This window comes from Artemia franciscana, chromosome 8, assembly GCF_032884065.1.
Source record: "Artemia franciscana chromosome 8, ASM3288406v1, whole genome shotgun sequence".
Taxonomy (NCBI): domain Eukaryota; kingdom Metazoa; phylum Arthropoda; class Branchiopoda; order Anostraca; family Artemiidae; genus Artemia; species Artemia franciscana.
Genome location: NC_088870.1, coordinates 7,639,816 through 7,653,796, shown reverse-complemented (window position 1 = coordinate 7,653,796; position 13,981 = coordinate 7,639,816). Strand labels below are relative to the sequence as shown.

At 35.9% G+C, this 13,981-nt stretch overlaps 1 protein-coding gene across 3 annotated transcripts in view; it reads left to right on the top strand.

Moving 5' to 3' along the window:
• The window catches only part of LOC136029925 (zinc finger protein 665-like), a 37,437-nt gene that overhangs the window by 7,645 nt on the left and 15,811 nt on the right, over positions 1 to 13,981 (top strand). For 2 of the 3 annotated variants that reach the window (XM_065708453.1, XM_065708454.1), the window contains exons 2-3: positions 5,766 to 6,396; positions 9,226 to 9,327. In XM_065708453.1, the coding sequence (XP_065564525.1) occupies positions 5,806 to 6,396; positions 9,226 to 9,327 (693 nt within the window). In that variant the 5' untranslated portion in view covers positions 5,766 to 5,805. The remainder of the gene's footprint in view (positions 1 to 5,765; positions 6,397 to 9,225; positions 9,328 to 13,981) is intronic. The other variant, XM_065708455.1, reaches the window with a different exon arrangement.

Genomic DNA, 13,981 nt, shown 5'->3' with positions numbered 1-13,981 from the left:
TGGGTTGCTATGGCGTGCGGTTATCTTTCCCTTGGTCCATGTGTCATTCAGTTTTCGTTGGACGAAAACAGTGTCTCCAACCTCAAGTTTAGGAAGGGGTTTCACAGATTTGTCATGATGGGATTTCTGGCGTCTCTGCATGACGTTTCGACTATAGAGGAAGTCCGAATTGGTGACGACCTTTGGTTCAGGTGTTAGTATGTAGAGGGTTGGGTGGATCTGAGCTGTCGACTCTGTAGTAGCTGTGCGGGTGAGGCAAAGTTGTCTACCGGACTGTTATGGTACTCTAGGAGAGCTATGTATGGGTTGTTACCGCTATCCTTTGATTTTGACAGGATTCTTTTACATGTTTGCACAGATTTCTTGACAAGTCCATTTGCCTTGGGATATATTGGGCTTGAGGTCTTGAGTTCAATTCCCCAAGTTTGAGCATATTCGTTGAATTCGCGCGAGAAGAGTTGAGCGCCGTTGTTGGATGTCATCTGCTGTGGTATCCCAAAGTGTGCAAAGTGAGTCTTGAGTTTGCCAATGATTGTTGCTGATGTTTGGTTCTGAAGTCAATCAAATTCGAAATAACAGCTGTAGTAGTCAACCGTGATAAGGAATTAGGCTTTTTCCCATTCGAATAAGTCTATTGCTACATGTTGCCATGGCAACTCTGCAGCCGTGTTGGCGCTTGGTGTAGAGGTTTTGACAGGATGGTTTCCAGTGGTCTATGGTTGGTGGTGACTGTTACCTTCCGCCCGTAGATATAATGATGGAAATGTTTCAATCCGTACACAATTGCGTACATTTCTTTTTCGAGTTGCGAGTAGTTTTGTTCAGTCTTGCTGAGAGCTCTAGATGCATAGCCAAAAATGTTTCCATTGGTTGAGATCTCTGCCCCTAGTCCGTGCTTCGAGGCGTCGACTTTCAAGTCAACTCTGTGGCTGCTGTGGTCAAAGAAGGCTAGATTGTCAGTGATTGACTGCTTGATGGCGCTGAAGCATTCTTCGTGATGTGGTCCCCACTCAAACTCTACTTCTATTATGAGATCTCGTAGGATCTTGTTTCTGGATGAGAGACTGGGGATGTATTGGAATAGGAAGTTGAGCATGTCCAGAAGGGTTTGGAGTTCTTCCTTGGTTGTTGGACTTGGCATTTTTTTGATGGCGATGAGTTTTTCAGGGTCTGGTTTGATTCCTTCTTTGCTGATGATGTGATCAAAGTATTTTACTTGTTCTATTCCGAATGTGCATTTTCCCCGATTGAATCTCACTCCTTTCTCCCTGGCGCGTTTAAGGACAGCACGGAGCCTGTTGTCGTGCGCTTCTTGACTTTTTCCGTATACGAGGATGTCATCAATGAGGATGCGGATGCCTTCCAACCCTTCGAATATCCTGTGCTGACACAAGACCGAATGGGTAACTTTCCCATCTGTATCTTCTGAAGACGGTGCTAAACGTTGTGTAGAATGATGACCGTTTGGTTAGCAGTAGTATCCAGTAGCCTGACTGGACGTCAAGCTTGCTTACGGTTGATATGCCGTGTAAGTCCTCTGTTGCGTCTTCGAACGTGGGGATTGGGTAATGAGGTCGTCGGATTGTTTTGTTTAGATCCACGGGGTCTATACATAGGCGGACGCTCCCATCCTTCTTTTCGACCATGACCATGGCGTTTACCCAGTCAGTTGGCTCGCTGACTTTTCCAATTATGTTTAGGGCTTCTAGTCTGTCCAGCTCGTCCTTAAGTTTCTGTTTCATTGCTAAAGGTACTTTTCTCGCAGGGTAAACAGTAGGAACAGCATTTTCTTTTAGGTGGATCTCGCATTTGTTTTCCAGGTTTTCAATTCCTTCGAAAGTGTCCTTGTATCTGGGGAAGGTAAACAGAAAGGGTGTGCAAAAGCACAGGCAGGCTGGCCCCTAACCCCCCATTGCACTTCCTGGCTGAAGGGCTAGGAAACGGAGATCAGCACCGCCGGTAGGGACTGTAAAGTCTAATGCCGTATCCTTTACCTTTTTTTTTTACCTTTTACTCATTTACCAGTTTGGAGTAAGCACTAGTCGTCCTGTCTTCTTTTTGGATGTTTAATATCAGCTTGATCAGCTCCAGATCTTTGCAGCTTTTTAGACCCACGATTGGAGTTGTGTTGGACCTGACAATGTAGAATGCATGTGACTGTGTCTTTCCATCTTTGTATCGGCAGGTCAGGAGACTGATTCCCGCATAGGGGATAGCTGATCCACAGTAGCTTGTCAGCTTGTGGTTGCCTTTTATCAGGCCGGGTTTTATTGGCAATTTAGTGTAATACTGGAGTGGTAGCACATTCACCTGTGCTCCTGTGTCAATTTTGAATTTTATACACATTTGCCCCTCAATGGATAATTCGGCAAATGCTTCATCTTCTCTAGTGTTGTTCTGTATTGTGTACAGGAACACTTCGTCTGTGTCGTCTGCTGTTTCAGATATTGCTTCACTATCCTCCACAACATGTACAGCTTTCTTTTCTGCACTTCTGCAAACCTTTGCAAAGTGCTCCTGTATTTTGAGCAAGTCTTCCCTTTTGCTGGGCAAATATGGTTCTGTGAGTACGTTCCGCCGCAGAAGTAGCATTCTGGTTTCTTGGACTTGGGGTGTGGCCGATTTTTGGCAATGGAATCGATTTCCTGTTTTATTTCTCAGCCTTCAAAGGTTTTCAGCTGTGCTTGGGTTGTTTCGAATGCTCTACAAATGGTTACTGTTTGGTTCAGGGATAGGGTGGCTCCTACCAAGAGGAGTTTCTCACGTATTTTGGGATTGGCCACTCCGCCCACTATCCTGTCTCTTAGTATTTCGTCTTTGTCCGCGTAACCGCATGGTTTCACTAGGATTTTCAAATCGGTAATGTATTTGTCTATGCTCTCCTGTTTTTGGTCATGCTTTTGGAAGATGTATCGTGAGAAGACTTGATTTTTCTTTGGGGCTGCATATTCTCTGATTTTTGTGAAGTGTGTATCAACGTCTTCCTTTTCAACATCAGTTAGGTCAAATGTGCTGAAGATTTCTCTCCCTTGTTCGCCTGCCCAGATGAGAAGATATGCACATCGCTGTTTTGCCGTCTTTCCGGCAAGTGGCCCAATGAACATTAACTTAGCATGGTTTTTAAAACTTTGTCCATTCGGATTCTAGATTATCCGAGCTCCAGTTGATTCTGGGCGTTTCTTTATCCATCCCACTTCTGACACCATGTAGTATTCGAGTCGGATTGAGTGAAGTATATTTATTCAAAACCTAAGCACCTACAAAAATAACAACAATAAGCTGGGGGTAAATAAACAATGCACACACTAAGCAATTTGTAAGCAAGCATTACTGCAGTCATTATTAGAGAAGCATATCCATATTTTTGCTTTCTAAAATCCCTTTCCAATGAGACTAAAATGCATAAAGTGGGCTTGCTTACTAGTAACATTACCTATAAAGTGAAGCATATTAGTCCATGAGCCCTGGAGGCAGTGGGGCTTAGTCTGTATTCTATATTTATTCATCAAAGAGTGATAAAACTACAAAAAAACCTCAAACAAGGTTTATTAAATAAATATAGAATACAGACTTTGCCCTCATGCCTGCAGGGCTCATGGACTAATACACTTTGCTCTATAGGTAATGTTACCTGTAAGCAAGCCCACTTTGTGCATTTTTAGTTTGCCCCATGGAGGAGGAGGGTCGACCAGAAATTGATGTGCTTCTAGAATCACCATTTCTAAGTGCTCTAAACTGGAAAATATGGTGCTTTGCAGCATATGTTTCCAGTAAAGAGCATTTAGAATTAAACTAAACATTTACCAAAGTTTTTTTTTTCCTAACCTTAACCCTTTACAAGATAGTGAAAAATAGCTGAACTAAAACTGTACCTCACAACTTTGCTCAAACCCAATTTATAAGGTTTTAAAGATATGCAAATATATTTCATAAATTTTTGAAAAAAACATTGATATGGCTCAAAATTCTACTCAAATAACAGGAATTGCGTTTTCAGAATTGAACCCAGAGAAAAGGAAACTGGAGAAAAAATAAAAGCAGCAAGGATTCATTTTCCCAATAGAATGACATGGCACTTGGCAACAGTGAATTCAAGAAGGCAAGCCTTAGCCAATTTTCCAAGATTATTTTGTTGAAGGGCATGATCCAAGAGCTTGGGCTAGTCCAAGAATTTTCAAGTTGTCATAATGGAGGGTTTGTTTACTCCTGATAGTATAGGCTAAGGAGAATTATTGATGAAGATATTAAATAATTTAGGACCCAAAACACTTCCCTTAAAAACTACTCAAAATGTGCTTATAGGAAGAAATGTTCCTCAATTATAAAATGCTATTTTCAAAAAAATCTTTTACTGTGCTAAACATACTGTGGCTTCTTTTTTTCGCTTAATGCAGAGATTAAATTACAGAGATGCAATTTAACAAAAACCTGACTGACTGAATTCGGTGTATGTCACAGTCGGAAAATCGACTTTCTGACTACAGAATGCGTCTATGCCAAGTCAAACAATCGATACTGCTCATGAAATTCTGATTTTGCTAGAAAATTTTTTGTATTCTCGCTTTTTATCTTTGAAGCTCGGCTGTTTCATAAAACCGAATCTAGCAATTCGGTTTTGTAAAACCAAAAAATCCTAAAACCAAATCTGGCGATTCGGTTTCGTAAAACCGAAAAATCGTAAAACCAAATCTAGCGATTTGGTTTCTTAAAACCGAATCTAGCGATTCAGTTTTGTAAAACTGAAAAATCGTAAAACCGAATCTAGCGATAGAATCAACTAACTTTAAAGGAAAAATATGAACTTGAAAAGCGATTAATGGATTTAATGAAAGAAGAATTTGGGGAGAGGGTGAATGAACTTATTTTAGATATTTATTGATTTAAAGTTACTCCTCTATATGCGTAATTTTTGCATGATCCTTGATTTTAAATATTCTTTCTTTGTTAAAATGCCGTTCATTGCTAGTTCATTACCTAACAGTTATCAGAGCCACTACACATGGCATAATCCCTGTATATAATAAGTTAGTGATGTGGTCATATGATTCAAGGAAATTGGCGTCAACAGATATTTCAGAACAAAAGCTATGTTTTGAGCTGTACAAAATATTATTTGCTTAAATATGTCTAATAACTGCAGAACTGGTTATTCTTATAAGAACCATAATAACCACTGATGCCATGCTAATAAGTCAATAATTTTCAGGAAAATCCTATCTACCTGTCTTAAATAATGGAATGATACAGGCAAGTTTTCCATTCAGAGTTAGTCTGGAAAGATTTAATGATAAGTGGAATAGCAAGGAAAGGGGTTGACACAAGATATATGACATTCATGAAGGATATGAAGATGAATACAGTCTGGACAAGTAGATTATTCCATTTTGTTGGTACATACATTATGTAGGTCATGTAAATATTTCATTTTGTAGGTCCATAAATTCCTTTAGAACTATTGTATCAGAGTCAGTTCAGTTGAACTGACAATTTTGTCAGTTCAGTTGTGGTGTATACAGAAACTAAGCTGGATAATGTTGATTTAAGAGAGTTTTTGCAAATTATGAAAGCATATTGTTCAACATTCATAGAGACAATTCTTATCAAGCTAGGCAAAATGAAATGGAATGTTAAAGGTTTGAAAGACAAATATATGCATTGAGTTGCTTTTTAATTTCTAATTGTAGAGTATTCTCTTAATTTTCACCTTTAGTGCCTATAATGCCTGTGATTTGGAATACTTATTTATATGTTTCAATCCTTTTCAGTGAGTTTGTGCTATTCAAGGATTTAGTCACTATTTCTGAAATGGAGCAAAAACAATTTTGCTTGAAGTGGAACAACTACATGGATGTATTTCATGGAGCTTTTTTATCTCTATTAAACAGTGAACTTTTCACAGATGTCACCCTATCATGTGACAGCCAAAGCATCAAATGTCACAGACTTGTCCTCTCATCTTGTAGTCCCTACTTTGAAACACTGCTTCTAGGGATTTCACATCCCCATCCTATTATTATTCTAAAGGATGTGAAATTTCATGATCTGCTGGCTTTGGTCAAGTTTATGTATGCAGGCGAAGTGACTGTTTCACAAGCTAAAACTAGTTCATTAATAAAAGTGGCTGAAATGCTGAAAGTAAAAGGTCTTACTTATCCTGATGATACAGATAACCAGATGCAGAAACATAGCTATCTCTCTCAAAACACTCAAAGGACTCAACTCTTTGCAAAAGGAAATGGAGTTGATAAAGCCTCTGAAAACCACTTTTTAGCTGAAGATTCTTCCAGTAATGTAGAACCTCTTGTAGCAGATACTTCAACTAATAAGTTGGAAAATTATCTTGATGAAACTAATTGCTCTGCTTATGAAATGGATATAACTGCATGCAGCTCATTAGTAAGTTTTTTTTTATTATAGTCCACTTTATTAAGTGACCAAAAGGTTATGTGTTTTATTAGGATTTCAGGAAGGAACTAGGTTAGGTTGAAGTCAAAAGGTGAAATGATACTTGTGTAATACCTGACCACTAGAATTTCCATCCCCGCCTAGAAAATACCTTTGGCTAGAAATTGATTAACTTAATAGATAAAAAGTGCAAAGCACAAGGTCTGGTTTTGCTATCAAGACTTTTTCTTTGATCTGACATTTCTTTTTTCTCACATTCTGGTTTTGTTTAGTTCAAAGCACCAATAGGCTATTATAGTACTCCCTTATCTTTGCCAAAACTGCTTAATTTTTTTTTCTCATACAAGACAATAATAGTTCAGTGATATTTAGATATCACTATTTTGGCAATGCCTATTTCCAGCAGTTCGTTGTTTAATAGAGATAAAAAAGCTCCATGAAATACATCTATGTAGTTGTTCTACTTCAAACAAAATTTTTAACTTAACAGTTAAAAAGTACAAAGCACAGTGTCTGGTTTTGTTTAGTTTAAAGCACCAATAGGCTATTATAGTGCTCCCTGATCTTTACCAAAACTGCTTTATTTTTTTTTCATACAAGACAATGATAGTTCAATGATATTTAAATCAAAGTCCTTAGACCAGCTATTTGAATATAATGAATATTTATGTATTGAGAAAGGATCTGAGATGTAAAATTTGAGGTTGGAATCCTCTCACACTAGGTTTAAATGAAGAAAAAATTTTTCAATGTTTTTTCATCACAAGATAAACTGATATCTGCTGGAAATAGGCATTGCCAAACATCTTTTTGCATAATCTGTTGAACTTTTCAAGGAAAACAAACTAATCCAGAACACTTGTTTAAAACAGATAAAAAAAAACCCTTTGTAGATTCCTGATTTGTCAATTTAGGAAACCTCGATATATTTGTAATGTTAACTCCTTCAGAGACTGTTTATAGTTCAGGAATTTACTGTATGGCATAGTTCACATTTGGGGTCTTTTTCCAGTCCTGTTAGAAATCTGCCAGAAAATCTGTCCACCCTGTTGATTAAAATTTTAAGAAAACTGCATTTTCTTGTTATTATTACTTCTTGTTTATTTAAGATGGGAACAGGGCCTTAACTTTTTTTTTTTTTTTTTTTTTTTTTTTTTTTTTTTTTTTTTTTTTTTTTTTTTTTTTTTTTTTTTTTTTTTTTTTTTTTTTACAAAGGATGCTGGCCATTTGTTATGGAACTTGGTATTTACAAAGTGACATAGAGCAATTGCTAATTATGTTGGTCCTGGTTCTGCTAGTTTAGGCACTTCCAGATAATCTAGGACAATGAAATTTTTGCAGCTGTATCAGGGACCAGGCCAGATTAAATTAGAAATAGTTCTTTCCCCGATTCGACCATCTGGGGGGGGGTGTACAATTCAGAAAATTTAGAAAAAATGAAGTATTTTTCACTTACAAACAGGTGATTGGATCTTAATGAAATTTGATTTTTAGAAGGATATCGTGTCTCAGAGCTCCTATTTTAAATCCCAACCGGATCTGGTGACATTGGGGGGAGTTAGGGGGAAAGCTAGAATCTTGGAAAACGCTCAGAGTTGAGGGATCAGGAAGAAACTTGGTGGGAAAAATAAGCACAAATCCTAGATACATGATTGACATAACTGGAATGGATTCGCTCTCTTTGGGGGAGTTGAGGGGAAGGTTGATTCTGAAAAATTAAAAAAATGAGGTGTTTTTAACTTACAAAGGAGGGATCGAATTTTAATAAAATTTCATATTTAGAAGAACCTCGTAACTCAGATCTCTTATTTTAAATCCCGACCGGATCCATTGTCTTGGAGGGGGTGCCGGAAACCATGGAAAACGCTTAGAGTGGAGAGATCAGGATAAAACTTGGTGAGTAGAATAAGCAAATGTCGTAGATACGTGATTGACGTAACCGGATTGGATCCACTCTCTTTGGGGGAGTTAGGGGGGTCCAGTGCTTTGGCGAGTTTGGTGCCTCTGGATGTGCTAGGACAATGAAAATAGGTAGGCTTGTCAGGGACCCACACAAATTGACTTGATAAAGTCTTTCCCCGATTCGTCCATCTGGGGGGGGGGCTCAAGGGAGATGAAAAATTAGAAAAAATGGGGTATTTTTAACTTGCAAACTGGGTGATTGGATCTTAATGAATTTTGATTTTGCTAGAGCTCATGCCATATGAGCTCTTGGCTCGTCCAACCTTGTCACAAGTGCCATATGAGCTCCTAGCTTTTTTAAAATAATATTATTTTTATCTTTAAAAGGCTTTCAATTTCACATCCTTGAACTTGTAAGATAAGAATTATTCTAAATTAGGCCTATGTAGTCATTTCTTTGTGGTAGATGTGTCCTGGCAGATTTACTGTGACACAGACAGTTGCATCAAGTATTTCTCTGGAATAACTATGTTCATCCACAGTAATTAATTTGAAAACGATATTCTTATTATATATCTTGTAAAAATAACTACTAAGAACGAGTCTGTATTTTGCTGAAAAGGATCAAGTAAAGTCTATAGAAAAAAACTTCCATTTTTTTCATTTTGTTTAAGAGATTTATCTATTGAATTGGATTAATGACCCCTTTTGACTACTAAGGTCTTTGCATTGACCCTGCAGTTTCTTACTACGGCTGGATTTCATCTCTAGATCCTGTTTTATTAACCTGAGGTGAAACCCACTGCTCCCCCACAGAACAAGATTCATCTATTAGTCCATAAAATACCGAATTTGAATGGAATATTAGATTTTGTCCTGCTCTTTATGTTTCTCCATTGATAACATTCATTTTTTTAGGAAGTCACAGATGAATTCGCTGTAGGGATAGACAAGGGGGGGAACAGCAGCTCTAGTCAGTTTGAAGATGATGGAGGATATTTTCATTATGGCAGTGACAAAGTAAGCATTTGTTATTGTTTAGCTTTTTTCATTAAGTCTTTCGTTTTTTTTTAGCTTTTTTCAAAGCACATAATTGATTATAGTTTTTCATTTTGAAATGGGTCTTTCCCCATTTGGCTCACTGGTTGTTCTCTTTTTATCTTTAGATCAGCAATTAGGATAGATAAGGATGACTTATCTGTTTATTTTCACTAAAAATAAATGTTCTGTTTTAGACTATCTAAATTACCCTTGCTACATTTTTATCTGCCTCAGTTCATACTTAGGATGATAGACTATCATGAAAATAATCATTTTTGTGCAACTTTAAAAAATTTATACCAGCTTTGTCTCTCACAGAGATGATCTTTCATGGCTTTACTCTAATTTGGTCACAAGTCTTTGATCACTTTGACCAAGTTTTTCACTACCAACCACTACCTTTTGATTTAAAGGAATATAAGTGACGACCGGGAACCTCAAAGAGAAATTACAGACTGGGACACCCGGACACAAATCACGACCGGGACACAGGGAATATAAATGACGACCGGGACACAGGGACACAACTACAACGGGGACGCCGGGGGCACAGGCGGGATATATAAATGACGACCGGGACACAGGGATTGTTCGAATAGAAATTACAGACCGGGACACCGGGACACAAATGACGACCGGGACACAGGGAATATAAATGACGACCGGGACACAGGGACACATCATTAGAATAATGAGGTATAGATCTGAATACGGATTGTTTTTCCCATGGACAATTATATGTTGCATGTTCAAGAGTCAGTAAACCTGACAATCTATTTATATGCACAGACAATGGGACAGCGAAGAATGTTGTATATTCGCATGTTTTACGTAGTTAAAAACATATATTTATATCTATCTATATTCACAGGTGGGACACAGGGACACAACTACAATGGCGCGTAACTAATATGGCGCGTAACGACTTACACGCGCGGGGGGGCTTGGGGGGGGGGCGCGAAGCGCCCCACCAACTAGGTGTTGGGGTGGTGCGAAGCGCCACCCCAACAGCTAGTATATATATATATATATATATATATATATATATATATATATATATATATATATATATATATATATATATATATATATATATATATATATATATATATATATATATATATATATATATATATATATATATATATATATATATATATACATATATATATATATATATATATATATATATATATATATATATATATATATATATATATATATATATATATACTAGCTGTTGGGGTGGCGCTTCGCGCCACCCCAACACCTAGTTGGTGGGGGCGCTTCGCGCCCCCCCCCCCCAAGCCCCCCCGCGCGCGTAAGTCGTTACGCGCCATAATAGTTACGCGCCATTGCAGTTGTGTCCCTATGTCCCACCTGTGAATATAGATATATATATATATATATATATATATATATATATATATATATATATATATATATATATATATATATATATATATATATATATATACTAGCTGTTGGGGTGGCGCTTCGCGCCACCCCAACACCTAGTTGGTGGGGGCGCTTCGCGCCCCCCCCCAAGCCCCCCCGCGCGCGTAAGTCGTTACGCGCCATAATAGTTACGCGCCATTGTAGTTGTGTCCCTATGTCCCACCTGTGAATATAGATATATATATATATATATATATATATATATATATATATATATATATATATATATATATATATATATATATATATATATAGTTTTAACTACGTAAAACTTGCGAATATACAACATTCTTTGCTGTCCCATTGTCTTTGCATATAAATAGATTGTCAGGTTTACCGACTCTTGAACATGCAACATATAATGGTCCATGGGAAAACAATCTGTATTCAGATCTATACCTCATGATTCTAATGATTGCCCTTGAGCTTTGTTGATGGTGATTGCTAATCGACCATTCCCTGTCCCGGTGTCCCGGTCGTCATTTATATCCCCCTGTTTCCCCCGGTGTCCCCGTTGTAGTTGTGTCCCTGTGTCCCGGTCGTCATTTATATTCCCTGTGTCCCGGTCGTCATTTGTATCCCGGTGTCCCGGTCTGTATATACATTCGTTTTTTAGTTTTGTTTTTCTCCTTTATTTTTTTCCTTTTTTTTTCTTTTTTAGTTTATTTAGATTTTTAGATTTTTTAGTTTTTATATTAGTTTTTAGTTTTTTTTTCTTTTTAGTTTTTTTGTAGTTTTTACCTTCTTTTTAGTTTTGTTAGTTTTTTTTTTTACTTATGTCCTGGTCGTCATTTATACTCCCTGTGTCCCGGTGCTTTGTTGATTGCTAATCGAACATTCCTTTTGTCCTGGTCGCTTTCTCTTTGAGTGTCGTCATTTATTTTTTTCTTTTTTAGTTCTTTTAGTTTTTACCTTTTTTAGTTTTTTTTAGTTTTTTAGATGAAAAATTTTTTTAGTTTTTTCCTTTTTTTCTTTTTAGTTTTTTTTTGGTTTTTACCTTTATTTTAGCTTATTTTTCAGTTTTTTCCTTTTTTTTAGTTTTTTTTTATTTTTTTATTTTTTTAGTTTTTTACCTTTTTTTAGTTTTTTTTAGTTTTTTTAGTTTTTTAGCTTTTTTACTTTTTTTATTAGTTTTTAGTTTTTTTTGTAGTTTTTGCCTTTTTTTAGTTTTTTCAGTTTTTTTTTGGTTTTTTATTGGTTTTTACCTTTATTTTAGCTTATTTTTCAGTTTTTTCCTTTTTTTTAGTTTTTTTTAGTTTTTAGTTTTTTTAGTTTTTTACCTTTTTTTTAGTTTTTTTAGTTTTTTAGCTTTTTTATTTTTTTTATTAGTTTTTAGTTTTTTTTGTAGTTTTTGCCTTTTTTTAGTTTTTTTAGTTTTTTAGCTTTTTTATTAGTTTTTAGTTTTTTTTTAGTTTTTGCCTTTTTTTAGTTTTTTAGTTTTTTAGCTTTTTTATTTTTTTTATTAGTTTTTAGTTTTTTTGTAGTTAGTTTTTTTAGTTTTTTACCTTTTTTTAGTTTTTTTAGTTTTTTTAGTTTTTTAGCTTTTTCATTTTTTTTATTAGTTTTTAGTTTTTTTTTGTAGTTTTTGCCTTTTTTTAGTTTTTTTAGTTTTTTAGCTTTTTTATTAGTTTTTAGTTTTTTTTGTAGTTTTTGCCTTTTTTTAGTTTTTTTAGTTTTTTAGCTTTTTTATTTTTTTTATTAGTTTTTAGTTTTTTTTGTAGTTTTTGCCTTTTTTTAGTTTTTTCAGTTTTGACGTCACCTGATCCAGTTTTTTCAGGTGACGGCACCTGATCCACGATCCACAGATCCACAGACAACTTATTTTTATATATATAGATATATATATATATATACATATATATATATATATATATATATATATATATATATATATATATATATATATATATATATATATATATATATATATATATATACATATATACATATATATATATATATATATATATATATATATATATATATATATATATATATATATATATATATATATATATATATATATATATATATTTACAGGTGGGACACAGGGACACAATAGGGAATATAAATGACGACCGGGACTCTCAAAGAGAAAGCGACTGGGACACAAGGAATGTTCGATTAGCAATCAGGGACACAGGGAAACAACAACAACAGGGACGCCTGGGGGCACAGGGGGATATATAAATGACGACGGGGACACAGGGAATGTTCGATTAGCAATCATCATCAACAAAGCTCAAGGGCAATCATTAGAATAATAAGGTATAGATCTGAATACAGACTGTTTTTCCCATGGACAATTATATGTTGCATGTTCAAGAGTCAGTAAACCTGACAATCTATTTATATGCACAGACAATTGGACAGCCAAGAATGTTGTATATTCGCAAGTTTTACGTAGTTAAAAATATAGTTATATCTATCTATATTCACAGGTGGGACACAGGGACACAACTACAATGGCGCGTAACTAACGACTTACGCGCGGGGGGGCTTAGGGGGATGCGAAGCGCCCCCACGAACTAGGTGTTGGGGTGGCCCGAAGCGCCACCCCAACAGCTAGTCTTCTATAATAGCTAAAGTGTAGTTATAAATTTCTGATGTAAAATCAAAAGTCATATCTGACGTCTCTAACCGTTTTCGATGGAGTATATCTTCGGACATTTTCGATTTATATTTTACACAGCTAGTATATATATAAATAAGTTGTCTGTGTGTGTGTGTGTCTGTCGGGTGACGTCATGTTTGTGTGTTGACTGACGTCATTATGTTTTCTTGAACACAATAAGGTGTTCAAGCCGGACTTTAAGTGGAGATAAATTTAATTTAGCGAGGGCTTGATCATAGGGTATGTTACGGTTTCGGAGTATAATCCTTGTTGCTCTTTTCTGGACGGACTCTATGTCGTATAATAGGTACGCTGTGCGGATAGCGGATGGACCCCACACCGGGCACGCGTACTCGAGCAACGGGCGAACATAACACATGTAGGCATGGAGAAGACTTTCAGTATCACACCCAAAACGCAAAGTGAATTATAAAAAGATACAGCAATGACCCCAATGGGCCTGTCAAAAAAGAAAACAAACAAACAGACATATTAATTATACACATTAACATGATACATTGTTATTTACATTTATTTTTGATTGCAACCAACTCTGGCACA